Source organism: Thamnophis sirtalis, unplaced genomic scaffold (assembly GCF_051295495.1).
Source record: "Thamnophis sirtalis isolate CommonGarterSnake01/CBP01778 unplaced genomic scaffold, rThaSir2_p1.2 scaffold_5, whole genome shotgun sequence".
NCBI lineage: Eukaryota > Metazoa > Chordata > Lepidosauria > Squamata > Natricidae > Thamnophis > Thamnophis sirtalis.
The window spans coordinates 130,088,489-130,104,285 of NW_028261385.1; the positions used below are offsets into that span (position 1 = coordinate 130,088,489).

Genomic DNA, 15,797 nt, shown 5'->3' on the forward strand with positions numbered 1-15,797 from the left:
TTCTTCCCATGATACTTCCTTTCATATGCTTCCTGCCTGCAGAAGCTAGCAAGTTTTCATCTATTTCATATGAAGCAAATTTGATGGACTGAATTATAACAAATAACATAATTACTTAGAAAAGATGACAGTTGTGTATGGCTGCCCTTCTTAGTTAATTAATCCCACTGAAGGCAATAGGACGTACATTATTCAGGAGAAGGTTCATGAACCTTCTCCTGAATAAACATGGATAAGATTAATATTCATGAAAACAAATGTTTCTTTAAACAGGCTGAAGATTTGGATGATTTGGAAATATTTTAAAAAATCAATAAATATTTTAACGATAATAAAAATTGAGGTACACCAAAATTTATGATAACCTGTCTAATCCAAATCACTCAAGTGGAAAGCAATATAAAATCCTTATACAACCATACAGGTTGTAATTAATTTAGTAAGAATATAACCATTTAGTGGTAGTTGACTTGTTACACTGCCAGTTTGGATGAGTATGCCATGTAAGCTCAGTCAATATGGTTTGCAAACCATGGTTTAACGTGATGGGTGAATTCAGTTATTTATTCAATAGGTTATGATTATGCAAATCTTGACTTAAGATGTGGTGTGAAAAGAATAAATGGCGTATGTCTGTCTGATACATTAAGCAAAAAATAAATTCTGTACATAAAGCAACAGTTGTCACAAATTTAACACATGACCAGAGAGTTAGCGGTAAATGAGAACAAATGTAAACCCATTAACCAAGCTTCTTAATTCAGCTTGTCTTGTGAACACGGCCTATTACACATACCAAAAAGAAACAAGAGTTTATCTCTATGGATTTGCTGGTTTCCAAAACAGGAAAGAAAGATCTATTCCAAACCAAAGCAATGTTATGAATGCTTCTTGGAGAACAATGATAGCTAATTATCTTTCAGTCTGATTGCTTCTAACAGCTGGACCTTTAAACAATCCATAGCATTGAACTTTTCTTCTTGCTTATAGATTAGAATATAATCACACAATGGCCTCATTAATTTATTAAAACAAACTGATAGAGTAGAAATCCAAGAAGATACCCATAATAACCATTTATCTGCTCCAGTAATATTGCAATAATACAGCTGAGATTTAGCTAATGTTGCTTTCCCACTTTATCATGTTTGTAGAGTACATGAACACGTTAGGTTGAAACCAATAATGGAATTAGGAAAGCACCAAAACTGCCACAGTTTATACACATTAATCACACACAGAGACTTGCTCATATTCCTGAAGGATTCCTCTTGTCGGCATTAGCTATTCTGAGCAACACTGACCTGTCCTGCAGACCCAAAAATTGCTTGGTGATAGAATTTACTGTTGAATACTGTATTCACATCCATTGATCACCATATTTCCAAAGAGAATCAGTTTGCAAGTTTCTTGCATGGAAACTCTTCCTCTTCAACCAATCTACCACCATTTTTGCCATACAGAACTTCATGTGCCTGCTTTTTCAATTTGCCATCACAATTAGCGGCAGGTGAGCTGCTAAACAAGCCTTCAACCCAAACAGCAGAATCAGCTCGCCACAAATGCACTAAGCAAAACAGAAAGAATCTAATTATTTTAATGCCCCCAAAATTATGCTCCCACAAAAACAATGTTTCTGAGTGAAATATTCTAAAAACTCCTGAGAGTCGGTGGCCCTCTTCACAGGATGTTCTTATTTGGGCTTGGCAAGGTGGGTGGGAGGTACGGATGTAAAGATATGTGGGAAAAGTCATTGGAAGATGGGATGAAAAAAGATGTTGTCTAGGGAACAGTCAAATAAGAGTGAGCATAGCCCACAGGTAAACAATGGATGGGACAAAAGCAGAGGTGAGATTCTACGGGACTGGTTCGGGAGAACTGGTAGCTCCAATAATCAGCTGGGAGTGAACCGGTTTGCTCTGACGATCAAGTGGGCCCGCCCGCCCCTGCGTTTTACTTACCTATATCTTCTCAGCTGAGTTGCGCAGCAAAGCAGTTTGTTGCACCTCAGCTGTTTTCCTCCCCAGCAGTAATGCTGAAGGTAAATTTTCTCCAAACTGTGCACACATGCAAAGCACGCAATCACCAAACCAGTTGTTAAACCAGTAGGATCCCACCACTGGATAAGAGGCTCAGTAGAGACCCTCCCTAGTTTCTTGGGCTGTAAAGGAGACAATGGGAGAATTGTCCTTTCAGAATTGTAGGGTTCTGTTAATGCAGCTTTACAATAAAGTAAAATTAGCTTATCTGGCTGTGTATCAATTTATCTGGTCATGTGTGATCTACTTGGCAAGGCTGATGGAGGTTATGTGAATGCCCAAACCCAGCCAATAAGAGGACAGAGAGGATAATGTTGGTCCCAATGCATCATGAAGCTGTCTAAAGGTGCTTCAGACCATGTTACAGAAGCAGGATCTCATAGCACCCCATATGCTCTGAAGTAATTTTTCTGAATTATTTCAAGGTGTTGCAAACTGCCCTTACCTGAGGACTAACTGCCTTGCCACAATAAATTTATTTTTTATGTTTATAATTTTTATTAAAAAAATTATTACAATAGTAAAATCTAAAACAAACTAAAAGAAAATGTGGAATATACAGAGAAGAAAAAACAGAAAATAGAAGAAAAGTAAGAATGTGATGATGAAGAAGAAAATAATATTTATTCACTCATCACATGTCCTGCATACCTCACCTAAACTATTCTGGGAGGTTTACAATACTACAAACATCCCATACTTTAGAAATATAAATAACAATAAAGTTAAAAGCAGAATTTTAAAAATTAAAGAGTTAAAAAATTTAAAAGGTAGAGAAAACGCCTTCAATGCCAACCAACTCAGGTATGCATAGCACTCCCTGACCCCAATGAAAATTGACAGAACATCATTTTGAAGGCCAGAAGACTGGGAGCCCACCTCATTTCTAGGGGTAAGATGTTCCAGGTAGCATGGGAAACAACAGAGAAGGTTCTCTTCCTAGATCCCATCAGTCAAGATTCTTCAATGCATGCAACATATCTCTCCTGCCTGTGTTAGACAGGATGTTGTGATTAGGAGAAGACAGTTCCCTTAAATAACCTGGTCCCATGCATCAACGGCTTTAAAGATGATTATAAACACCTTGAATTGGACCCAGAAGCAAACTGGCTTCCAATGCTGCTCATGTAGCAGAGGTGTTGCATGCACAACTCTAAGGGTGCTTAAAATTGCTTGTGTTGCCGCATGCAACATCAGTTGCAGCTTGTGGATATTTTCAAAGATCGCCCATGTAGAGTGTATTGCAATAATCCATATGGAAGATGACCAAGAAAACATTATTTACTGACATTCTGATTCTGTTTTTCAAAAGACCAAGAAAAACATTGTTACTGACATTATTGATACCCGTTTTTTATTCTGTTTTTCAAAAGTGTCCTTCAGTATTTTCAGCGTTATAATATTTTGGGTCATTTCATACGCCCCAGCAGATTACCGAAACTGTTAATCAGGCTTGAATAGTTTCTCCTTTAACTAAAATCTTTAGTTCCATCTAGTGTCCAACTTTTTAAATTCTGATTTTTATTTTGCCATACTAAAGTCCAAATGAATCTATTTCCCACAGGAAGGTTTCTTCATAATTAATTCTAAAATCCTATTCCAAATGCTTAAACTGTTTATAACTTACTAGGATCAAAGTCTTATTTACCTTATCTACCATTTCATTTTTTAAACTGTTAAACTTATGATTAATTGCTTTTTCATGAAGGATTGAAGGAAAACTCACTTGATGTTTTCAAAATGAGAAATTTCTGAACATGATTAAAAAATGAAGTTTGTGAAGGTTCCACCACAAAACCGTGTTCGACTAAAGCGCGCTCGACGAAACCGCGTAGCTGACGTCATCACAGGGCGACAACAGCGCGGAGACAGAAGCACGCTGTAAACGCTAAACCTAAAATTAACCTCTAAACCTAAGCCTAACCCCCCTAAACCTAATCCTAAACCTAACCCTTAACCTAACCCTAAACCTAACCCTAACCCTTAACCTAACTCTAAACCTAACCCTAACCCTTAACCTAACCCTAAAGCTAACCCTAAAGCTAACCCTAAACCTAACCCTTACCTTAACTTGAATCGGCTTGCTTTTAAAGCGCTATTTAAAGCGCCCTTCTTTCTCCGCGCTCGCTGTTGTCGCCCTGTTGATGACGTCAGCGACGCGATTTATCGGGCGCGCTTTAGTCGAGCGCGGTTTTGTCGTGCCACGGTTTGTGAACATAGCGTCCTTTAAAAGATGTTGACTGTGGTTGTGAGCAAGATGCCTATTCCCATGGTCTCCAATGCTCAAAACCTATCGGAAATTGCTGTCTTGTTGTCTCCATGGGAGCAATAACTCTTTGGCATGCATACAGGCAATCTTCCATCCCCTCCCTGTCCAGAGAGAGTCTGAAGTGTAATGGAATTTATGGATGACCTTGGGGAATGAGAGGAAAAGTTGCTGCCGAGAAAGAATCAGACAACAGGCAGAAGCAACCAATGGCTTAAAGGTCAGGGAAAGAAACTTAGGAATTACATGTCCGAATGGTTCAAACATTAAAAGGCCACCTGCACTTTCAGACTTACAAGATTCTGTTAATGTAGCTTATAATATAATAAAATTAATCCTAGTCACGTTTCATGTCTGATTTATCTGGGAGAGCTGTCATGAAGAGCCAGTCACTAGCTCTTTTCCATGGTTGTCAGCTTTTCTTTTTACAGAGTGATTTTTAGTCCACTATTTCTTCCTCTGGAACTCTGCCGCAGTAATTTTTTTGCCAGAAAATAAAGCATTTCTGGCATATTTAGACAAAATTATTAGATGTTTGCACATTTATAATAGAAAAGAAAGCACTAATAATAAGCAATGCAATCATTTGCTGTAATCCACCCATTATTTCTTTTCCAAGAGAACTATGGAAACAAATATTGACAAACATATTCTTTTAACGCCAGTTAAAGCTGTAATAGAAGTGCTGGTAGAGACAATACTCTAACTTCCCTCTTAACTAAGCAAAGATAGAAGCAACCTAAGAGTTAAGGAGAAATTTTCTAACAGTGGGAACAATTAATCAACCAAACAGCTTCAGAAATTATAAATCAGGGCTATCAAACTTGTGGCCGAGATGCGTCACACACTGGCCATGCCCATGCCTGGTTTAGCAAAGGAGGGGGGAAAGTCACGATACGTCACGTGACGATATGAGTTTGACACCCCTGTTGTAGATGCTCCATCCCTGGAGGCTTTTAAGAAGAGATTGGACGGACACTTGTCTGGAATTATATAGGGTCTCCTGCTTGAGCAGGGGGTTGGACTAGAAGACCTCTAAGGTCCTTTCCAACTCTGTTATTATGTTCTGTTAGTTCCTAATGGTGGAGCAAGGAATCAGAATTTAGAATGCATAATCTGCAACTGGAGATCTGAGCAGTAATGTCACAAATTTCTTCTTACGTATAACATTTCAGAACTAACTCAGCTTCAGGAAAAACCTGTTCAATAGGAAGATTTAAAGACATTATACAAATTAAAGAAGGGAAACAGGATTATTAATGTTAAATAGTGCAAGATACAAAGTGCAGCATCTTAACTCCTATGAAGAAAACCCTTTGTGAAGGAATTACATAATACATGAAATTATATTAACAATACAATGTCATCGGATACAGCAATTCATAATATAAAAATCGCATATAAAGAAAGTGTAGAATTCTGTACTCCCGGGGCAAGAGAGGCCTGAATCATTTATAAGAGTCAACAATAGAGCACAGAGAAAGAAAACAATTTTCTTTTGATACCATACGTTTAACTTCTAGAACAATTTTGAAGAAAGTTATGATGCTATGTTGGTTTTATACAAAACCTACCATAATAATCTTAACTTACGACTTATTGAGGTCTAATACACAGTAATAAACCCAACCCACAAACCCTATATTAGGAGTTTAAGAGACAGAAGGCAATTATGTCATTTACTCTGCCTAGATAAACATGAAGTCGACAAACAATTTTGACACTTTTTTAAAATTGTAAACTAACACTGCATGATGCAATGCGATGCAATGCGACTTTAAAATCTGCCCCACCAATATACTATTGTTGTCTCACTTTTCTTTCATTTTGGAGGGTGTGTTGGACATTAACTCCACCATTCCAAAAGGCCAACAGATTGGAGAAAGGCGACTATAGGTTGACTAAGGTCTTGTTTATTTAGCCAAAGTTTAGTGAATAAATCACAAATAATGAATACTCTGAAACATAGCCCCTTGATTTACAAACTACCGCAGCTGGGTTTACACGATATATTAAGTCACGGAAAAAATATGCCTTTGCTTTTGTGTGCTGTGTGAACCCCAGCCATTGTTGGCTCTAGATTTTGTTTATTCAGAAGTGTTGACAACAGATTGCTGTTGTTCAACTTTCCTTTTAAAAAAAGGAATTGACAGATGTGAACAAGGACAGAGACTAATATGCCTGAGTATTGCGGAATCAAGCACATTTCCCCTTTTTATACAGCAAGCTGTTGAAATCTTCCTTTTTTTTTTAATGTGTTATGTGATGTGGGAACCCAACCAGTATCAATATTCTACTTCCCCCCGCACTTCAAAAAAGCACGATTGTTTTTAGCAAGCCAATAGTTGAGAGAGCATATGGTCATTTGTTTGTTATGCTTCCGCTTATTTCCAAATGTTATTATGTTCTAAAACTCATTTTTAAACTGCAAGTAATATTAGTTACCCAGAGCACACAGACAAAACAGCCCCTTCTGAGAAATACTGAAATGATAGAATTACACAGGTAAAAACAGCCTGCTGAAAGACAGCGACAACGAGGTTGCTCTCAAGCCAGCGTGGGAGTTTGTGAAAGACAACATCATTCTGGACAATGCTGCTAATGCTGAAGCCTGAACTAAAAACTACCGTGAGATCAATGCTTAATGAGGCGGATAGCGACATATGCCCATGAGTTCCTACTTTTAATTGGAATTTTTCCCCCTAGACTTGTAGGCACAAGCCGCTTCTTTTGCCTGGGTCACCTTTAAGTGAGTGCAAGAATAGCAACAAGCTTTTACCTGCATCAACTGCTGGTAGCGTTAAATCAAATGCTTTATCTTCCCCAGGGTTCGGCTTCAATAGAAAGCTTTCTGGAGTTATGTCATCAGGCAAGTCCAGCAGGCTGCTTCCCTCAGATTCGGAACTTGAGGCTCTTTGACATTCATTCCGTTCCATCACTGAAGCAAAGACCAAAGAGTTTCGTTTTATTTTGAAAAGTCTATCTCATTTTCCGGGTTTGGTATCAAAGTGCTTGAATGCACTAACATCACAGATTAAAACAAATCACACTGAAAACGCTTCAACAAACAAAAAAATTGCAGATATTTAACAAATCGGTAACTGTAAGTTCAATATCTATTATCAAACCATGGGTACAAAGCAGAGGTGGGTTCCTACCAGTTCGCACCTATTCGGTAGAACCGGTTCATCAAATCTACCGAACCGGTTAGAAGAGGTCCCACCAGTGGACCCGGAAAGCAGGCCACACCTACAGAAGAGGTTCCAAATTTTTTTGAAACCCACCATTTGTCCTTGGATATGATTATCCTACACTATCAAGCTCATATTTATAAAACTCAGTCACTGTTCCCTCTAAGGTGCGCGGCCGCGCGGCCGCGCACATGGCAAGAAACCCCCGCGCAGAGGTTTCTAACTCCCGCGCAGACGTTTCTTTCAAAGCAAACGTGGGGGAGTCCTTTGCAGGCGGCTAGAACTGGCCGCCCGCAAAGGACCTTCCCAAACTTGTTTCAGCGGCAGCTCTCAGCCTGGCGGCAGCGTCACTCAAACTGTGGAAGGAGGGGGAGGAGGAGGGAACTAAAGAGAGCTTTTACCGAGTCTGCGCCCCACAGCCAGGACTGTCCTTGCGCCCCTCAAGCCGCGTTTCTTCCCCGCAAAGCCCTTCGGGCAACCCGAGAGTTCCGCTTGACGCCAGAAGGGCTTTGCAGGAAGAAACGCGGCGTTTCTTCCTGCAAAGCCCTTCTGGCGCCAAAAGGAACTCTCGGGTTGCCCGAAGGGCTTTGCGGGGAAGAAACGCGGCTTGAGGCGCCAGGACGGTCCTGGCTGTGGGGCGCAGACTCGGTAAAAGCTCTCTTTGGTTCCCTCCTCCTCCTCCTCCTCCTCCTCCTCCTCCTCCTCCTTCTTTCTGGAGCCCCTTCCTCAAAGATTTGGTACCAAAGCAATGGCGGTGAGGAAGTTGTGTCTTTTGGATTTTGCACTGTTGTCTTTTCAATGGTTCTCAGACTGGTTGAACCTTTAGCAGCTGGGGTGATATTCTGTACTGTTAAGGTTACAATTGGATGTGTTGGACAAATCTTAAAAGATGAAACTTTTATTAAAACGTTTGACTTAACTAAAAACGTCTTCCTTTTTCTTCTTCTTCTTAAATATGATTTATTTATTTATTTTTACTTCAGAAGTTTGATGACCATTGTACAAACTAATCCAACCTAAATGTAGAGGAGGAGAAGAAGGGGGGGGATTTAAAAAGAGCAGAGGAAAAAAAAGAAAGCATGAAGAAAACATAAAGAAAGGGATGGGAGGGAGGGAAGGAAGGAAGGCACTTTATGTTGAAACAGAAAATATTATATAAGGAAGAAAATGGAAATAACTTAGGAAGGAAGGAAGGAAGGAAGGAATTGCACTTAATATTGAAGGAAAAGAGAATGAAGGAAAAAGTATTGGAAGGATTGAAAGAAGGAAGGAGGAACAAAGAATTACACTTAATATTGAAATGGAAAAGAAAATATAATGAATGAAAGAAGAAGTATAGGAAGGGAAGGAAGGAAGAAAGAAAGAAACAAAGACTGTTGAAACAGAAAAGATAATATAAGGAAGAAAATGGAAAGACGTATAGGAAGGAAGGAAGGAAAAAAGGAAGACAATGTTGAAATGGAAAAGAATATAAGGAAGAAAATGGAAAAAAGTATAGGAAGAAAGGAAGAAATGTACTTAATATTGAAACAGACAAGGGAATGAAGGAAAAAATATTGGAAGGATTGAAAGAAGGAAGAAAGAATGGAAGGAACAAAGACAATGTTGAAATGGAAAAGAATATAAGGGAAAAAGTGGAAAAATGTTAGGAAGGAAGAATTACACTTAATATTGAAACAATTGAATATAATGAAGGAAAAGGAAACAGGAATAAGGGAGAGACGGAGGACTTCAGCTCCCAGAATTTCCCTGGCTGAAGAATTCTGGGAACTGAAGTCCACCCCTCGTAAAGTGACCAAGGCTGGGAAAAGAATCCACACTAGTAGGGACAATGCAAGCTATGCTTCACCCCGTCAGTCCATCTTAGCGTGCAAGAAAGACATCAGACAACGCCATAGTTGCTATGGTAGCATTTGGCTATGCGCAGCGATGCTCTCCTGGTCTTTATGGGTGGGAGGGGGGCAGTTGAGCTATGATGCTAATCCCCTCGTGGGAACACAGAGGGTGGGAGAAGAGAACCAAAGAACTTCAAACTCCAAGGTTCTGGAGTGGAGAATAAGGGGATCAACTTTGTCTAAATGATATTGACATATAAAGAACGGTTGTAGGAACTGGGTATGTCCAGTTTGATGAAAAGAAGGACTAGGGGAGACATGATAGCAGTCTTCCAATATCTCAGGGCCCAGGGTTGCTCCAAAGAAGAGGGAGTCAAACTATTCTCCAAGGCACCTGAAGGCTGGACAAGAAGCAATGGATGGAAACTAATCAAGGAGAGAAGCAACCTAGAACTAAGGATAAATTTCCTGACAGTGAGAACAATTAACCAATGGACCAACTTGCCTCCAGAAGTTGGGAATGCTCCAACACTGGAAGTTTTAAAGAAGATTTTGGATAACCGTTTGTCTTAAGTAGTGTAGGGTTTCCTGCCTAGGCAGGGGGTTGGACTAGAAGACCTCCAAGGTCCCTTCCAATTCTATTTCTATTGTATTCTCTATATTCTATTCTTTCTCTGTTCTATTCTAATCTCTTCTGAACTAAATGTTTATCTAGAACTCAAATAATAGCTGCTTTTTGGTTTTATTTTTTTTAATATTTATCAGTCTCTCTTTTATTCCATACTTCTGGTTGAAAGACTATTCTATGTCATGCTAAACAAATGCATATTCTAGTGGCGGCGGGAGCTCGTTGGCATCTTCAGCAGCAGCCCTGCCTCCTGTGAAAAAACCGAAGATGGAGCAGATCCACGCAGATGACGTTGCTGCAACATGACTGGAGGAGGAATTCTGGGAGTTGAAGTCCACAAGGCTTAAAGCTGTCAGGTTTGAAGACCCCTGGGGTTTTTTTCCTAAAGGGTTAGGGGTGCGAGGGTCTTGTAACTTGACAGCTTTAAGACTTGCACGCTTCAATGCCAGAGTTTCTGAGCCAACATTTTGGTTGCTAAGCAGGACCGTTGTTAAGTGATACTGATATTATATAACACTTTTAATTAAGCGGGTACCTTGAATAAACATAACTTTGAGTTTCAAATAATACTGATTTCGTTGTTGTCTTAGGTGACATCTGTGAAAAAAATTCAGGTGCTCAGGCATGAAAATGTGCCGCTCAAACACTATACTTTTCCGCTCACACTGAAAAAAAATTAGAGGGAACATTGAACTCAGTGCCTCTGTGAAAGGTAAGGATGACTACTGCGTTTGTGGTGCAATCAGAACATTGCATGTGTTAAAGTTGTTTTAAACCAAAGATGCCTTTTAAAAAACAAGTTTACATCCTATTCTTATGCATGCCAGTTCTGTGTGTGAGGTAATTTAAGGTGGTTCTGACAAGTGTCGTCAGCATCTTCATATCCGGTCACATGGGCGGCAAGCCACTCCCATCTGGTCACATGGGCGACAAGCCACTCCCACAAAGGAGGCCACACCCACAGAGTAGGTTCAAACAATTTTTGAAACCCACCACTGGTACAAAGACTTACAAAACATTTTTTTAAGGATAATATCTTGAAAATCTGGTCTTGCTATCCCAATCTAATTTCCCAATCACAACCACTGGTTCATTTAACACTGAATCCTTGTGTCCTAAAACCTAAAATCATAGCACATTTGTAGCTGGTCTAATGGTTAAGACACTAGGCCAGGAATTGGAAGACCCTGAGTTCAAATCCCATCTTAGCCACGAAAGCTAGGTGACTTTGGGCCAGTCACTCTCTCTGAGCCCAACTCACCTCACAAGATGGTTGCTTTGGGAAAATAGGAGAAGGAAAGAATACTGTGTGGGTTTCCCCCCTTGAATTATTTATAAAAATAATAAAGGCAGTCTACAAAAAACAAACAAGCAAACAAACAAACCACAAAGGCAATGATTTTCATGTTTGGAATATATCACTCACATATTCATTCTTGAAAAGCTGAAAGCAATGATTCCCTGATCCCGTTCAAGCATATGTTTTATGTTCAACTAGGAAAATTACAACCCTTTAAGTATCAAAACAGACACTCAGGCTGGAAACATATTCAGCCATCTCCACCCTACAGTTAGTGAGTAAAATGAATATATATATATATATATATATATATATATATATATATATATATATATATATATATATATATATATATATATATATATATATATATATATATATATATATATATATATATATATATATATATATATATATATATATATATATATATATATATATATATATATATATATATATATACACCAAGTTCTTTTTAATTAAAAAGACTAAAGATTGTATCCTAGGACTGAATACAACCAAAGCTAGTTTTCTGCCACGAAGTCATGGCATGCCCAGCCCTAAGTGGAGGAAAAATCAAAAACTGAACAATAGATCTACCTATTCCACAATACCTGCTTTATTCCTCTGATTTGTTCTGCATCTGAGATGCAGCAGGTGAGACCCCATCCTATCCCCATATTTTATTTCAGTACATGCCTGTTTAGCTCTTTCTACATAAAATGGGGAGGGGGAAAATATTTTTCACCCAGGCTCCCTAATGGCTTGAACCAATTCTGACTATGATTTGTCATTTAAATATCTTTCATTACTGTATCAGCTTCTTAAGATGGGCAAAACATTCCACGAGATCTATATACAATTTAAATATGGAATCATGGAAAATGCATTTAATAACATTAGATTTTTGTTTCCAAGAGGGAGAGAAGTCAGCCTATTAACAAGAAACCAGCCAACCAGTGGACTACGAAGATAAATCACTGATAGTTCCCGATCTCAGACTTATGAACAAAAAGACACAGCACAAGACAAGAATATAATATATTTAGACACTAATTCTTAGTTATAAATATAATACAGATGTTTAATTCTAATAAGAATGAAACAAACTTTTTGCAATGGCTCTTTTGTGATTAATGTAATTTTCTAAGTTGGTCTTCCTAGAAAGCTTACTCTAATTGCTACTCTAATTCATAATAGCAATAGCACTTATATACCGCTTCATAGTGTTTTCACAGCCCTCTCTAAGAGGTTTACAGAGTCAGCCTATTGCCCACAACAATCTGGCTCTTCATTTTACCCATCTTGGAAGGATCGAAGGCTGAGTCAACCTTAAGCCAGTGAGATTTGAACTGCCGAACTGCAGCTAGCAGTCAGCTGAAGTAGCCTGCAGTACTGCACTCTAACCACTGCACCACCTCGGCTCTTCATCGTAATTTGTTCCATGTATTTTTTTTCTAAAATAAGTATGAAAAATAGTAACCCTCTGGTGGGGTTTGGGAGGGCGGGAAGAATACCTTCTTTATCATAAAACACAAGTCTTGTGGTGGCTTCCAATAAATTTATGACTACAAGGTGCAATGATTAATCTATAAAGCGTTTTAGGGCTTAGTACGTGGGTACTGCAGGATTACCTCCCTCAGGTAGAACCAACCAATCCAGTGTGTTTGTCCTCAGCCGGATGGGTAAGGATCCCACAAAAGTGAAATTAGGGGAGAAGGAATCAAAACTCTGTTTTTTAGCTCATGCTCCAGCCTAATGGAGTGGCATTCCCCCAAAGACCTGCATGGTATCGGACCTGGCTACTGAGAGACCGCCTCCTGCCAATTATCTCCCAGAAGCCTATAAGATCGCACAGACTAGGCCTCCTCCGGATTCCATCTGCCGGTCAATGTTGGCTGGCAACTCCCCAGGGGAGGGCCTTCTCTGTAGCTGCTCCAGCCCTATGGAACGATCTCCCCGTTGAGATCCGGACCCTTACTACCCTTCCGGCCTTCCGCAAAGCGAGCAAGACCTGGCTGTTCTGGCAGGCCTGGGGCTGTTGACTTTGTCCAGCCCCATCCTAAGTGTGAATGTTGTGGACCTTTTAATGTTGTTTTCTTTTTGTATGTCTTCCCCTTCCCTTTTTTACTTGTAAGCCGCCCTGAGTCTCTAGAGAATAGGCAGCATACAAACTAATTAATTAAATAAATAAATAAATAAATAAATAAAGACCCAGAGACAATCTTCTTTAAGGCTAATCAGGACGTTGCAACTGAACTTTCCAACAGAGGCTATTCTATGAATAAATTTCAAAAAAAATCCCAGAGCATCTTTAAACGTAACCCATTAAAAGTGCATTAGAAATAAAGCTTGATTGCACCTAGCTAAATTTAAGCTAATCTTTAAAAAAAATCCCATGGAAGTGTTTAAGACGGAAGGTTGAAAAGATTGTATAAGGAGAAGCAACAAATCCTTGGAAGAAAGTGTTTATTTTTATTTTATTAATCTTTATTTTATTAAATTTCCTAGCACTAAAACCTAGTCGGAGCAGCAATGATCGTCATTTGTGGGCAAAGGATTTCATGCAGCAAGTCACCATGACTCTTACCAGAGAGATATTTTAATGGCTGTCCTAAAAATGCAGGTCAAACCTTTACAGCAATCAACAGATGGTCTCATCAAATGAACGCTGTTCTTTTTCCAGGAATACAGATCTATTGCTAACAGTTTAGGATGTGTTCTTCTCATGTATTACGTACCCTCACCACCCTCCAGGCCTTCCGCATAGCCCTTAAAACTTGGCTGTTCCAACAGGCCTGGGGCTAAAGACTCGCTGCCCCACTTCGAATGGTATGATTGTTGTGCTTTTTTAAACTATGTATGGTTTTATGTTTTTTTGTAACTTTGTTTGTTTCTCCCTCCCTTTGAGTTGTGAGCTGCCCTAAGTCCCTTTAGGGAAAAGGGCGGCATACAAATAAATGAAAATGAAAATGAAATGAAATGAATTACTCACTTGTTTGGATAAGCAGGAATACAGTATATGGGTCCTCAGCACAATATGTGGAACTCTTCCTTTTCAACATTGTAGATTTTTCATTCTAGTCTTCCTCTATGGACTGTGCATAGTTCTGGTTTTCTACTTTACTTTTATGGTCAGTATTCTATCACCAATGAACATGTTTGGTCCAAAGTGGCCTATTCTTAAAAACACTCCAGCCAATCTTTCTTTCCCCTTAAAAAACTACCATTCTTCATCAAATAATAGCACTCCCTCGCCTACTGCTTAGAGAAGATACATGCAAAACAACAACAATAACAGAAGAGGAGGAGGAGGAGGAGGAGGAAAAAATCATGAAATACCATGACCTGGCCATCGAAACTACCCAATTATGGATGAAACATGTAATAGTGATACCCATTGTCATCGGGGCACTTGGTACCATGTCCAAGAATTTTATAAGATACACCAACAAATTGCAGCTTCCTGCAATAAATATTTTAGAAGGTACTTGGTTGTTACCTAGAACGCTGGCAGCAACCTGTTTCAACCATTAGCACCAGTCAGTGGCATTTGTGATGCATTTTTTAATGTTCAAGTTTTATAAGAACTTAGAAAATGGAGATGGAGTAACAACAAATGAAAAGTCTGATAAAGAGAAAGCTCTGAAATTCTGGAAGAATTTGTGGGAAAACAACAAGAACCACAACAGAAATGCAAAATGGATCAAACAGATTGAGGATTCTATTAAAGTGCATAAAATGGAAGATGTGAAAATAACAAAAGAAATGGTACAAAGACAGTCAAGAAAAATGAAGAACTGGAGTGCACCTGGACCAGATGGGTTACATGGCTTCTGGTTAAAAGCGTGCACAAAAGATTGCCAGCCCAAATGAATCAGACCTTAAAAACACCTGAAAATGATGAATGGATGACAACTGGAAGGACATTTTTGATTCAAAAAGATAAAGAAAAAGGAAAGGATCCTGAAAACTATAGGCCAATCACCTGTTTGCCAACAACATACAAACTTCTTACTGGTATCATTGCAAACCAAATTTATGGGTACTTGGAAAGAAATAACTTGCTTCCTGTAGAACAGAAAGGATGCTGCAAAAATTCAAGAGGAACAAAGGACCAACTGCTGATTGACAGACTAATCCTAAAGAATTCAAAGAAAAGACGAACCATCCTGTTCATGGCTTGGATAGACTATAAGAAAGCATTTGATTCAGTTCCCCATAGCTGGATCAAAAAATGCCTGAAAATCTTTGGCATCAGCAGCAACATACAAAAATTCATGGAAACTTCAATGAACCTCTGGAAAATGAAGCTTATAGCTAATGAAGAAGTACTGGGTGAAGCTGAAATTAAATGAGGCATTTTCCAGGGCGATTCCCTTTCACCCCTACTTTTTATACTTTCAATGCTACCACTGACAATCATTTTGAAGAAGATGAACTATGGATACAAACTTGCAAAGAAAGGACTGAAAATTTTGTACATAGATGATCTGAAGCTGTTTGGTAAAACAAAAGCTGAACTGAATTTATTAATT

At 38.9% G+C, this 15,797-nt stretch overlaps 1 protein-coding gene across 2 annotated transcripts in view; it reads right to left on the bottom strand.

Annotated features, from left to right (window-relative positions):
- Positions 1-15,797, bottom strand: part of SHLD1 (shieldin complex subunit 1) — a 71,772-nt gene that overhangs the window by 34,979 nt on the left and 20,996 nt on the right. For both annotated transcript variants that reach the window (XM_087716882.1, XM_014056466.2), the window contains exon 2: positions 7,085-7,243. In XM_087716882.1, coding sequence (XP_087573008.1) covers positions 7,085-7,241 — 157 coding nt within the window. In that variant the 5' untranslated portion in view covers positions 7,242-7,243. The remainder of the gene's footprint in view (positions 1-7,084; positions 7,244-15,797) is intronic.